We start from the raw sequence: 14,716 nt of genomic DNA, 5'->3' as shown, positions 1-14,716 counted from the left end.
TTTAATATTTTTTAGTAATTAGTGGGTTTTGCTTGTCACCTGACGAAATATGAATCCTGATACGTTTTGTTTGTTATTTAATTTAATTGTAATGGAAAAAACATTACTTAGACAAAAATTGCCAATACTTGTGTATTAGAGTCGATAGAACACTTTGAACTCTAGCGTTTTGTACACATATTTAATTACACACACAGCACACAGCGTCACCACAGCTGGTGCAACTCAGCTGAAACGTCGGAATTTAAGGTAAAAACAATGAAATTATATCGCAAACTCGAAATCACATTTAGTTACAATATTTGGGGCATTATCTATGAAAAGGGACCTTATTGTCGATGGCGCTTACGCCGCTCTGCGTCGCGCGGCATTGTATTAATATCGGAGCATCGTTAATAATGGCATAAGCGCCATCGACAATAAGGTCCCTTTTCATAGATAACGTCACATTTAAGCGGGGTTCAATGAATCCTTGTTGACTGGGGTATATGCTACATACTAGGTACTAGTATCACTTGATATGAGCTATCACGCGTTGCTAAGCAACTCGCTGAAACAAAACAAAACACAGATTAAAAATGAACGCGTCTTTAATAAAAAAAAAATTAGGCACGTGGCAAAGCAACAACGGCCGTTAAAAAGCAACTGTATCGTGATAGTATTAAGGTTCAAATCTATACTTCAACTTCAACATTTATTCAGCAAATAGGCCACAAGGGCACTTTTACACGTCAACATTGAATTTACATACAAGTAAAAATAATAACAATACATCAACAATTTTATAAAATACAACTGCAACTACCAATTCAAACTAACTTATTACAATTACTTAGAGATGTATATGGTCTCTTAATGTTTCATAAAAAGTATAATATGTAATAATATAAAAAAAATACAGATACAAAAACAAAAAAGATCTATAATATTTAGAGGTGTAAATGTCTCTAGGTGTCAGAACAGTAAGATTATATAGTACTATGTAATAATATGAGCGCTCGCCTACATTCAGGTGGACGATCGTCGTTGGTAATGACCAAAACATGTTAACTAGTATGAGCTGTTACATCGATTTGAACCTTAATACTATCACGATAAGGTTGCTTTTTAAGCGACATTGTTGCTTTGCCACGTGGCTAATACGGGAGCCGACCGCTCACATAAAAGAAACAATGGCTTTTTCACCACACCAGCAGAGCTCGAAAAGGCTTACTTTGCACTTCAAAAACTGATAGCAAAGTTGCATTTTATTCACATATGAGGCAAAGTAATCAAATGCAAATTTTGAGTTGTTTTCTTATGTTTACTGGTAAAATTGACTTTTAAATGATGATTTTGGATGATAAATATTTAATAACATTCATTTGGATTTGATTTGGTTTTATTTTGTTTGATATTTTACATTTAATATTTGCTTCGGGTTGGTGTGGTGAAAAATTTTGTGTTTCACTCGGGGGCAAATTTTGTTTAACCCTCGTGCTTTGAAACCCTCGCAACGCTTTTGGAATCTTTCGCTTGCTCGGGTATCAATATTAGCACGAGCGGTTAAACAACAACTTTGCCCCCTTGTAAAACAAATAACTATTGTTTAACAGTTTAGGGTCTAAGGCGTAAAAATCATTTGAGAAAATTCATACATTATATTTGTGTATGTCAGTTTGTGTGTTACTTACTTTGTCAGTTCCCGCGTAGTGAGTGGTCCCGTGAGGCCGGACCGCGACCGCGAGCGGCTCAGCTGCGCGCGCCGTTCAGCTGTGAAACAAGAGGGGAGTTTGACGGACGAGCGTAACGAGGGCTGTTAAACGACGAGTTGCATAATACAGTTTTTAACGGGGCCATGCTGTTATATCGCCTAATTAAGTTACGTTGTTAGGAGTTATAGTCACGGCAGTGGGGAGACACTCCTCCCCACTGCCGTGACTCCTTTCGGGCAAACTCGGCTCCGTTCGGTTCAGCATTGCGCCGAGCAATTATTAGGGTTGACACAACTTGACGTCCCTTTGCGTGCACGACCACAGATAAGATAATGGCTTGAATTTTGACAACCCTAAATAGCCGAAAGGGATAGAGCCATACATTAGAAATGGATATGGGTTTGTAGGAAGTGTCCTTTCTGTACGGTAGCACCATTATTTGTTCTGTGGTTTGGGTATATCTAATATGTATAAATACATAATTAAATCCAGTTTCAGTTAGCATTAGAAATAATCTGAAAGGTGTCTGCTATATACGAGGAGCTTAACTTCAAACTCGGGTAAATCCATCTGTCAGATTATGCGATTTTGGTATTAAGAAAAGGTAATAGGGTAGATATTTGCTCCGAGGCTCGAATGGATTTACCCGAGTTTCAAGTTAAGCGACAAAGTTCTGCGACTAGAAAAAAACATACAACATCCATAACAAACACACAACATCAAAAGCACAAGCATCTTATTTAAAATGTTAAACAACGACCCCACTGAAAGGTTGTATAATTATATGAACTTGTAAGGGGGTGTATTGCCCTGTCCTCCGCCGCAGGCGCAGGCCACAGCGCATCGCCGACTCTGTGCAATTTATTGATAGATGTACATAATATCAACCTTATCCTCCTAGGGCCCAATGTGCATTACAATGTACACTCTGTTTCAATCTAATTTGAACCTTTTAAAAACGAAATAAAGTAGCATTTCCTTTGTTTCATTGTTTTCTAAAACAAACGATAGTCACCCTAAGGTACATGTTGTAATTTACAACAATGTTCCAATTAAAAATGGGGAAACTTTCTATGGTGGGCCTTACGAGGTTATATATCGGGTGGAGCAGAACGAGGGACTTTTATGCAAACCGGGAATTATTTAGGCTACGTACCTTATTTTTCACTTATTTACCACGTGAATATTTCTAACCGATTGTGTGATAGGTATATACAGTTTGTTAAACATTAGTGCAAAAATCAGCATGTTTCAACCCTAGCAAGTAGAAACGAGCATCGAATGTTAAGTCGAGTTAATGACATGTGTAAATTTAAAATGTAAATTACTTTGTAGTGGTAGGGTTGTCATTGATATAAAATATTTTTTTTTTATGAATTTGGTTTACTTTTTAGATTATAATAACTCGATTGTAGATCACTTAGATAATACCATCCTTTCAGCTCAGTCTCTAGAAATGTTCCACCCTGTATAACCGACTGTACGAGTATAACAAAGTTTGTCTAAAACGTCACATTCAATTAAACTATGTAATATATTCATCAGTGGCGGAGCGTCCATACAACTCGATTCCCACCGGCTTGTCTAATTTGAGACGAGTACCTTGTTCTACATGCCTTTAACCTTTTGAACGCCAAGAACACCTAAAGTCGTCAGTAGTCGTGCCCACAGCGCCATGGACAACTATACATGTAGTGTTATGGCGGACGCTGTCAAAGTAACCTTCACACTTTCAAGTAAGGTTTACATTAACACATTAACAAGGTTCTTTTCAATAAAGCTTAGCGTAGGCTTGTGTCAGTCACGTGACCACGAAAAGACGGGAATAGAGTACCAGGCGGAGTATATTATTATTCAAATAAATATATTCTTATTCTTATTCTATTCATTGCCACCCAGCCAAACAAGACGTCCGCGCCAGGCCACAACAATTTCGTCATATAAAGCAGTAGTACCACGATCCCTATCGGGTCGTCCGGCCTGGGAACGAAATCATAAAATACTTGATAGTCGGCTTTTCGGCACTGAATGTGTTAACTTGCTTGCGCCCGGGACCTTGGCGTGTCGGTGACGTTGTTTATGACATAAAGCGTTCAAAAGGTTAAGAAAAAACCGGGCAAGTGCGAGTCGGACTCGCGCACGAAGGGTTCCGTACCATAATGCAAAAAAAAAAACAAAATAAATGCAAAAAAAACGGTCACCCATCCAAATACTGACCACACCCGACGTTGCTTAACTTTGGTCAAAAATCACGTTTGTTGTATGGGAGCCCCATTTAAATCTTTATTTTATTCTGTTTTTAGTATTTGTTGTTATAGCGGCAACAGAAATACATCATCTGTGAAAATTTCAACTGTCTAGCTATCACGGTTCGTGAGATACAGCCTGGTGACAGACGGACGGACGGACGGACGGACGGACGGACGGACGGACGGACGGACGGACGGACGGACGGACGGACAGCGAAGTCTTAGTAATAGGGTCCCGTTTTACCCTTTGGGTACGGAACCCTAAAAACCAGGCTACCTCAATGTAGGTATAATTGCGCCGCCACTGATCTTCACCCATTCACAGCTATTTGTGACGTTCTCAATCAAAAGGTACTTCGTCGCTTACCATAAAGAAGAAATTTGCTTGTATCTGTATACTAATAACCTGTCAGAGCGTCCTTATGGCAAGCGACAATGTGGTACCTTTTGATTGAGAACGACACATTTTATACAACTTATATATAACTCTCTACTAGGGTGGTTCACGTTTGTATGGGAAAAATTCAAACTCTAGTTAGAAGAAGCGGCACCCCCTCATTTTGTTACACTTGTTATGTTGACAAAATACGCCAAGTTTTGTAATCTTATCTCAACTACAAGGGGGTGCTCAAACACTTTGAAATTTTTCAAAGTTGTATGAAATCCAAAAAAATTTACTTATTATTTTTTAGATTTTTATGTAAGTAGTGGTTTTCACATTATTTGAAAGTGTGATTTAAAAGTTATTAAGTAAAAAAATATTTTTCTTTTTCTATTTTTTATGATTTTTTTAGGTGAAATTCAAAAAATCTTACTTTTGAAAAATTATAAAAAATAGAAATAAAAATGTTTTTCTACTTAAAAACTTATAAATCACATGTGCAAATAGTGTGAAACCAGATACTTAAATAAAATTCTGAATAATAAATACTTTTTTTTTTGGTATTCATACAACTTTGAAAAATTTCAAAGTGGTTGAGCACCCCCTTGTAGTTGAGATAAAATTACGAAACTTGGTGTATTTTATCAGCATAATAAGTGTAACAAAATAAGGGGGTGCCCCGTAGGAAAATAAAAAAAAATGTTTTTTGGGCCACCCTACTCTCTACTGTGACATAAACGGGCTGCTTTGTATCTAAGTTGCAATAGAAAATGGCTGCTATTTAACTGATCACCAGATTTAGTAAAATTTAATACCAAAAAAATCTATTTTACCACCCTAAAATCATGAATGATCACCAAAATTATAACACCATTTTAATGTGAAATGATTACCAATTTTATTACATTTTACTATCCTTTTAAAGGAAATGACACCAAAATAATCATTATTAACCCAAAAATAGTCAATGATTACCAAATTTCAATCCCCATTTTAATGTGAAATAATAACCAAATTTTTACATCTTGCTATCCTATTAAAGAAAATGACACCAAAACAATCATTGTAAACCCAAAAATAGTAAATGACCACCAAAATTAGAACTCCATTTTAATGTAAAATGATATCCAAATTTTTAAATCTTGCTATCCTATTAAAGCAAATGGCTCCAAAATAATCATTGTAAACGCAAAAATAGTAAATGATCACAAAATTGTAACCACATTTTAATTAAAAATGTGCAATCATTTAATATATCGTTATCCTATTAAATTAATTAATCCACTTCGTCACCTTTTTCTAGTAGCATTTTATTTCTGTAACAGTCGCAGTTCTAACCTAACCTAACCCACTTTTCTAGTAGCATTTTGTTTCTGTAAGGGTCGCAGTTCAAACCTAACCTAACCCACTTTTCTAGTAGCATTTCTTTTCTGCAAGGGTCGCAGTTCAAACCTAACCTAACCCACTTTTCTAGTAGCATTTCGTTTCTGTATGGGTCGCAGTTGAAACCTAACCTAACCCACTTTTCTAGTAGCATTTCTTTTCTGTGAGGGTCGCAGTTCAAACCTAACCCACTTTTCTAGTAGCGTTTCGTATCTGTATGGGTAGCAGTTGAAACTTAACCTAACCTACTTTTCTAGTACCATTTCGTTTCTGTAAGGGTCGCAGTGCTAACCTAACCTAACCCACTTAACTGATAGCAGTTTAACTTACTTTTCTAGTAGCATAACGAAATGCTACTAGAAAAGTAGATTAGGTTAGGTAGGTATGCGGTGCGGGCTACGGGGGGTTGAGCGGGAGGGGCTAGTAATTTTGGCATCAGTTTACTTTATTTGGTAATATGTATAAATTTTTTGGTAATCATAGTGGTTTATTTAGGTGAAAATATCGCATTAATTTGGTCTTCAAGATTTGGTGATCATTAATGATTTTTGGTGATCATTCAATATATTTGGTATTTGAATACAATTTGAAGTGCAGTCGTAATTAAAGTGGTGGTACTTTTGTATTTTTAGGCCTTATTTTTTTGGTGTTCAGTAATTTTTTTTGGTAAGCGTGATTTTTTTATTTAGGGTAACAAAGTATTTTTTGGTGGTCATTATATTTGTAGCCATAGAAAATGGCCCATTTTCATTGTTCTTTAGTGTTACTACACTGCAAATGAAGTACCTTCAATACGGTGCAAAAACGCGTGCACCATTCCGTCCTCACCGCTTAGCTCCTCTATTAGTGCCGCGTGAAATTAACATAGGATAATGAGTCTTATGTGTGAAGCGCTGGTGGCCTAGCGGTAAGAGCATGCTACTTTCAATCCGGAGGTCTCGGGTTCAAACTCCGGATCGTACCAATGAGTTTTTCGGAACTTATGTACGAAATATCAATCCATATTTACCAGTTGCTTTTCGGTGAAGGAAAACATTGTGAGGAAACCGGACTTATCCCAATGCCTAGTTTCCCGTCTGGGTTGGAAGGTCAGATGGCAGTCGCTTTCGTAAAAACTAGTCTCAATTCTTCGGATTAGTTGTCAAGCGGACCCTAGACTACCATGAGCCGTGGCAAAATGCCGGGATAACGCGAGGAAGAAGAATGAGTCTTTTGTGCGCTACGGACTCAAATTTTTCTTTAGTACAGTATCGTAACTGTTTGTTTTTTAATTGTCGTATTAATATTAAACCGGAAACAATTTAGTAAGTTTGTCCATATCTCCGTGAAAAATAAATATTCTTTATTTAGAAAACACAGTCACTATAGTGGACTAACTCAACCAAAAATAACCTTATTGAGCTTAAAAATAAATTAAAAATGGGAAAATTTACTGCCTTGGATGATACTCTTAGATCATTTAATAACCGGAGTCGCCTTTAAGAGCTTACCCCTCTGCCGAAAACGTTGCACAATTGTGCATACTTTTGTATGGACTGACGTTTATCTGACATGGCTATTTATTTGTACGTTACATTTGACGTCCCCTCCCCCGCAAAAATCGGCAGACTGTTTTGTACAGAAAAAGACAGCCAAGGCGTCTCCAGTTACTAAATGCTTTAGGGTGAGAATTGATTTGTTTTTTCACTTTTGATCTGTTTCTAAGCTTAATAGCATCGTTCGTAGTCGTTTCTGCTTGTTAAAAACTTTAAATTTAACCAATTTAATTATTAACAAGTAGAATTATTACTGTCTTAAGGTGAGACTTGAACTCACGGCCCCCGTATCGATACTCCAGCGCTCTGCCATCTGAGCCACCAAGCTCATCCATAGCCAGCAAATATTTCCACCATATGAGTCTAGGGGACCCAAGACAGTATTTTTTCCACTTTTAAATTTAATTTAACCAGTTATTGTGTCTATAGTCTGTATCTTTAGGTATTTAAATAAAAGTAAACAATCAATTTGTACATTTTCGGGTAGTTATAACATTTATTGGTTAACCAACCAAATACAAAACCGCCTGGATCTGTCACTGAACGACCTGACTTTTTAACCTACATTATTTGATCATGTAATGTTTTCATCTACCCTCAACTGGCTTAAGGAGCCATTTACATGTTTACTTTTATTTAAATACCTAAAGAGTCTAAATAACAGCTACAATTACGAATAACGACTGACCTCCTGCGACCCGCGGGTTCGCCTTTTTCCTTGGCCGTTCTCTGCTAAACGCCGACCCGCTTTGTAATGCCTCCATTAAACTGTAACAAACAACGATAATTAAATAAATAAATCAATATTTTGGGGCAACTGTACCAACCCCGAAATCGCGAAATAAATTTTACCCTCCCATAGAAAATGGACAAGCCAAAATGTATAAAGCAGCCAAATTTTTGAAGTGAAAGCTTCTTTAGCGGCGCTGTGCACTTTTTGTGATGGGGAAAAAATGTTAAACTCGCGACAGGTCACGTGACCGTAACATTCGTAAGACGTAAGACGGACACGTGACCTGATCGAAAAACTGTTACAATGTCATTGAGTTTTCACTTCTGCCGGCACTCCCGGAGTGCAACCCGTTGTTTTTTTTTTCACGGTTTCGGGGTTGGTCCCATAGTAATTTTTTAGACACCCTGTATAGATTAATACATAGAAAACACCCACGCTCTCCTGGCCGCGGGTCGCGGGGCCCCAGCGCGCGGGGGGACACAAATAAATGCCCTTACCGGGATTCGAACCCAGGACCATCGGCTTCATAGGCTGGGTCAATACCCACAAGGCCAGACCGGTCGTCAATTATAACCATTATATTTATACATTTCTTAAATTTATCTGAGGAATATAACGTAAAACTTCATCATCTTGGCGCCTTCCAGGTTTAACCTAAGAAACGTTGCAAACAGGCCACGCACCATTCTACCAACCCGCGGTTGACTGGTTAAACCTGGAGTTACCATGGCTACCAGTACAATTTGCCACTGGGTTAACGGTTTAACCGATTAACCCCGGGTTAGTGGGATGGTGCAAGTGGCGCTAAGAGTACCACTATACATTTTTCCTTTTCCTGAATATTATGCATGCAGTTAGTCTAACGGTGAGACGTGCAAGTTCAAATCCTAACTCGTAACAGTTACGGCTCGGCCACGACATCGAGCGACTTGCGACGGCGGCAGCGATAACCATAGGTTGGAGCGTGACACAGCGATCGGACCTCTCGCTCCAACCTATGGTTATCGCTGCCGCCGTCGCAAGTCGCTCGATGTCGTGGCCGAGCCGTCAATGTCTTGATGAGTCAAAAGGCTTTGACTGTCCAAAATAACTGCCCCTTTGGCTCGGAAGGTCAAATGGCATTTATCAAGAAATACTGTTTGCAACGTTTCTTGGGTTAGCTCTTAAAAACCATATAGCAGCGCAACATGTAACGAGGAATGGTATCTCTAATTACCTGTCCATAACTCCGTCCTGCGCTTGGTCCATGTCGACAAGCTGCTTGTATCTGTGTTGTCGATCTCTCCTCTCTCTTTCTGCCGTGGCGCGAGCTTCCCTTGCCCGTCTCGCTCGCTCTTCCGTCTCTCTCGCTACTATGTTCTCTTGGTATGCCGCCTGAAATACACAAAAAAATTGTAAATAAAGTTTGGACGGCCGAAGCAAAGACGAGTACTTTAATAAGTTGCGAGTCAAACAAAATACATAACAAAGCATGGTGTACTAATTTTGTGTACAGGGCGCCCATTTTTCGGAACATGAAGTGCAATATATGTCACTAAGTCCCTGAGTCTATATAGAGGGTGTCCATTATTCGGAACATTGTTTACTCACCGCAAAAGAGTCCTTAAAAGTCTTGATATCGGAGAAGAACTCTTCGAGCGTGTACTTGTGTGGGTCGAACACGTAGTATTCTGCTAGTTCTGTGTACAGGGCGTCCATTTTTCGGAACATGGAGTGGAGTAGATCGCATTGCTCTCTGGCTTCTTTCGCGAATGACTGAGGCAGGGTTCAGGAAGTATGTTAAAAATGTTTACACATTTTAATGACTAACACTTATTTAAACTAGTTTTTTCTAGAAGCAAAGTATCTCAAGATAATCTGTACTTTATTTCTGTCAATCTCAAACAGCCTAAGAAGGATATTGGAAGGATATGATTATGTACGGGAGATACAGGAATTACGAACTAGTGTTAATTAAGCCCTCAGCTTCGGCTTCGGGCTTCAATTCACACTCGTTCGCAAATTCTTGTTTACCGGCCTTAATACAAAATGTTCATACTGTTAAGGGGCCCACAGATTACCAATCCGAACCGAACAACTGACAGGCTGATATCGTCCGGCGAACTAATAATCTGTGGGCCGCGTTATAGTTAGAAAAGGATACGCTCATGGTCTCGTGGAAGCGGTCGTCGGGCTCCTGGGGTACCCTCGAGTTGTTGAGGTCGGTCTCTAAAGCTCGAATGTCGTTGTCCATCTTCTTCAGCGCCTTCTGGACGTTCTCCATCGACACGCGGGCCGCCCTGGGATAATAATACATTTCTGGTTAAGCTATAGCACTGAATACAAAGGGGTTGAAGCGCTGGTGGCCTAGCGGTAAGAGCGTGCGACTTTCAATCCGGAGGTTGCGGGTTCGAACCCCGGCTCGTACCAATGAGTTTTTCGGAACTCATGTACGAAATATAATTTGATATTTACTAGTCGCTTTTCGGTGAAGGAAAACATCGTGAGGAAACCGGACTAATCCCAATATGGCCTAGTTTACCCTCTGGGTTGAAAGGTCAGATGGCAGTCGCTTTCGTAAAAACTAGTGCCTACGCCAATTCTCCGGATCAGTTGCCAAGCGGACCCCAGGCTCCCATGGGCCGTGGCAAAATGCCGGGATAACGCGAGGAAGATGATGACTGAATACATAGGGGTTGTGCACATATCACGCGAGATGTTTTCGGCCACTTTTTGACCAAATTTCAAACCAAAAACTAGTTCTGGGCATATGTATTAAAAAGTGAAGGCTGAAGGACTAGTATAGATGTACTGCATAGTTGTTTTCCATCGTATTTTCTCGGAAACGTTCGTATTTGTCATGCTACTTCAGTCAACCTCAGTACTTTTTGTACCGAGACTGACTGGAATAGCAAGACACGTTCGTACGTTTCCGTGAAAATACGATGGAAAATAATTATGCACTACAATTGTCATAAAGAAAAAAATACATAGAGTGCTCACTCCATACTTCAGTTTTAGTACCATAAAGACTATTATTTTCGTAGTCGACATCTAGCATCGAGTAGCGGAATCATCAGTACTGTTACTTGACAATAGATGTAGCACCGATCGAAAAGTCTAATGCTCAACAATTTTCAGCTAATATTATAACCGGAACTCTATTTTCAACGACTGCTGCTTTTAATATTAGTTGTATATTGTTCAATTTTCAATTCAATTTTCGTGAGTCGTGACACTAGAGAATTCTAGTATCGAGTAGCGGTACTGATAACTCCGCTACTCGATGCTAGATGTCGTTTTGATACCAAAACTGATGTATGGAGTGAGCACTCTATACTTACTATATTTCTCTATGATATTGTTTACCTGTCTATGTGGGGCATTTCTTCGGCGAAGTTGAGCGCGTCGGGGAACTTCCTCTCAATCGTGTCGACCAAGTAATGTAGTAACGTCTGCTTATTCTCCAAATCTTTAGTCGCTGTTAACTGAAAAAAAAACACAAACCCATTTCATTTCGTCATGTCTAGAATTGTATGAGCCTGTCATCTTTAGGTATTTAAATAAAAGTAAACAAACAAATTGTACATTTTCGGGTAGTTACAACATTTATTGGTTAACTGAGCAATTACAAAACCGCCTGGAACAGTCACTGAACGACCTGACTTTAACCTACATTATTTGATCGTGTAATGTTTTCATCTACCCTCAACTGGCGGTTGCCATTTGAGGGTAGATTTTGTTTACTTTTATTTAAATACCTAAAGATACACAGAGGTATAGGAGATATGTGGCTTTCCATTACAGAAGGGTCCTTATGCTTCAAGTGAAATAAGGCCGATTTCATCCGAATGAAGGATACGGACCGTTATTTCATGCTATAGCTTGAAAATCTTTACTAAGCTTTACTTTCAGGATTTTTTAAATATTTTTTGGACCCATGGTTCAAAAGTTAGAGGGGGGGGGGCACTTTTTTTTTCAGAGCGATTTTTTCCGAAAATATTACGTTTATCATAAAATGGTTCTTGAAGACCCACAATTGTTTTGAAAGACCTATCTAACGACACCCCACACTTATAGGATTTAACGAAAAAAAAATGTACCCATTTTTTGTGTAGGGGAGCCTAGTTAGTTGTTATACGGAGTAAAGCCGCGGACGGACAGACGGACAGATAGACGGACATGGCGAAACTATAAGGGTTCCTAATTTACACCGGAACCCTAAATACCAGAGATGTGAAAAATACTATATAAAAAGTATTTAAATACAAAATACAAATACTTCCTTGATATACTATTTCAAATGCAAAATACAAAATAGTTTTTGAATTTGTATTTAAAATACAAAATACGAAATAGGTATTTTCAAAATACTTTTTAAAAATACAAATACTTTGCGATAAAAGGTACTCTGAGTAGTGAATACCTAGACTGAATTAAAAAGTATTACTCGGAAATTCCGAGTTGAAAAGACTCTCTTTATTCTTTGAAATCAGTCCTCTATCTAAAGTGCAAATTTCTAGTTGTTTGCTCATATTAACCGGTAGGATGTATGGATGATGGTTTCGGCCAGTTTTTAAAGCATTAATTTAGAGTTGTAATGTTTTACAGCTAGTATAATGCCTCTCGTTGGTGTGATGAAAACGTCTCGTTTGTGTTTCATCAGGGCAGAAAAGTTTGTTCTCCTCTCGTGCCTTGAAACCCTCGCAACACTCAAGATTCCACTTTTTTAACCACTCGCTACGCTTGTGGTCATGTGCGACGTTACTAAACAGATTCAACAGTTCCATGTTAAAAGAATGAGAGAGTTGCCAGGATTGTAATATCAGAAGAGATTGTAACTCCTACCTACATTACCTACTATAAAGTATTTTGTATTTTGAAAATAGAAAATAGGTCCCACTATTTCAAATAAAATACAAAATAGTTTTCTTCAAAAGGTATTTAAATACAAAATACAAAATAGGTATTTTGCATTTTGTATTTGCATTTTAAATACAAGTATTTCAAATAAGTCACATCTCTGCTAAAAACGTTACCAATGCCTGGTATATAATTAAACTAGATAAGGCTTTGTTCAGACCACCAGCTCGATAGTCAAATAAATAACTTCTAACCTACGTATTTTAAAATTATAAAAAAATATATATTTGAAATTCTCAAAATGAGCTCTTTCGTTTAATATACAGGGTGGAAAGGCACGACGATCCTTTCCGGAAATGGGAGATAGTTTAGCCTAAGCTCTATATTTTCTCCATAGAAACTATGTTAATATGGGCAACCGTTTCTAAATTATGACCTTTTAAACATCCACGCAAAAAACTACTTTGTTCTAACCCTAACAGGTGACAGGGTCAATGAACTTACTTGTAAACAATCAGTATTCGACAGGAAATTATGCTAATTTGTTGCCATCTAACCATTTTTAGGTCTGCTTACAGCACGGTAAGAATCATTGCAGGATTTTCGCTTTCTTAGTGGTTCCACTTGTTCAATACTTGAATGAAATAGTTATGTTATTCCTTAATATTAATAATACTAACCACAACATTGTTTACAACGACAGTTCAAATGGTGACATTGACAACCACTCAAAAGTACGCAATCGTCTTATAAATATCTCTGGTTTCCTTGACTGATAAAAAGGTTTTAGTTTCTTAACACGTTTCACAAAATTATTTTCGAATAATTGGAAACTATTTAAAATAATAAAAAATTACATGTAGGTTGTGTTAGTTGCACCAAATGAACTTGCAAAAATGAAATACTAAGAATAAATCAAGAATAAATACTTCTTCAATACCAAACTAACAAACCTTCTTGCGTGGTAGGAAATAGACAAGACGTCTGATGTTTGAAATTAAATTTTCATTGAACTATACTTATTGAATGTCATATTCTTCAAATAAAAATGTTAGATGCTCGTGGCTATTTAAATTTGTGGGGCTGTGTAAAAGATATGGTGTACCAAACCAAACGGAATGTGAAACTGCGGACGAAATGAGACAAAGGCTAATTGGTGCTTTCTGCGGAGGATAAATGACGAAGAGCATACACTATATCGCATGTGCATCGACATACTCGGGTACGGGTTGCGGCGGCGTTGTAATACACGGAGGTACATTTGAACACCGTATGTGAAAAGAAGATAGTATTAAATATTGGAAAAAAGTAATTATCTAAGAAAGTAATAAAATTGTTTGTAATATTTTTGCATGCATTTGATTTAAGTATTTGACATTTATGCGTCATTCATACATCATTGCGATACTGTCAACGATCGGAAAAAAGTGTAAAGTCCCGAGCTTTCCCGACGGAGATCCTTAATCTAGCCGTCATGTGCACATGCTATAGGGTTATCACCACAGTTAAAAAGTAGTATTTTTGCAATTTTTATTTTTTACTCAATTAACGATTCTTACCATTACCAATAGTCTCTGTATCACTTAAACGACCTAATACTTAACTTTCTCATTTACCCCCCAAAAGTGGCCCCCATGTTTAAAATTCATTTGTTTACGTTACATGTCCATCTTTGGGTCACTAATTTACAGTGTTGGCCGAAAGTTAATGCGAATTGAAAATGTTGGCCATTAACCATTATAAATTGAACCTTAAACCGTAACGGACGATTACGGTTTAAGGTTCAATTTATAATGGTTAATGGCCAACATTTTCAATTCGCATTAACTTTCGGCCAACACTGCTAATTTACATATGTGTATCATATTTCAACCTCATTGGTCCAGTAGTTTCCGAGA

At 37.9% G+C, this 14,716-nt stretch overlaps 1 protein-coding gene across 1 annotated transcript in view; it reads right to left on the bottom strand.

Moving 5' to 3' along the window:
- Positions 1 to 448: 448 nt before the first annotated feature.
- LOC134803796 (protein diaphanous) overlaps positions 449 to 14,716 on the bottom strand; it is a 47,767-nt gene continuing 33,499 nt past the window's right edge. The window contains exons 21-27 of the mRNA XM_063776632.1: positions 11,325 to 11,443; positions 10,120 to 10,255; positions 9,567 to 9,731; positions 9,193 to 9,350; positions 7,932 to 8,011; positions 1,674 to 1,752; positions 449 to 550 (exon numbers count right to left, since the gene is read on the bottom strand). Coding sequence (XP_063632702.1) covers positions 529 to 550; positions 1,674 to 1,752; positions 7,932 to 8,011; positions 9,193 to 9,350; positions 9,567 to 9,731; positions 10,120 to 10,255; positions 11,325 to 11,443 — 759 coding nt within the window. The 3' untranslated portion in view covers positions 449 to 528. The remainder of the gene's footprint in view (positions 551 to 1,673; positions 1,753 to 7,931; positions 8,012 to 9,192; positions 9,351 to 9,566; positions 9,732 to 10,119; positions 10,256 to 11,324; positions 11,444 to 14,716) is intronic.

This window comes from Cydia splendana, chromosome 27 (assembly GCF_910591565.1).
Source record: "Cydia splendana chromosome 27, ilCydSple1.2, whole genome shotgun sequence".
Lineage (NCBI taxonomy): Eukaryota > Metazoa > Arthropoda > Insecta > Lepidoptera > Tortricidae > Cydia > Cydia splendana.
The sequence above is the reverse complement of the archived record's forward strand: the minus strand, read 5'-3'. Positions and strand labels throughout refer to the sequence as shown.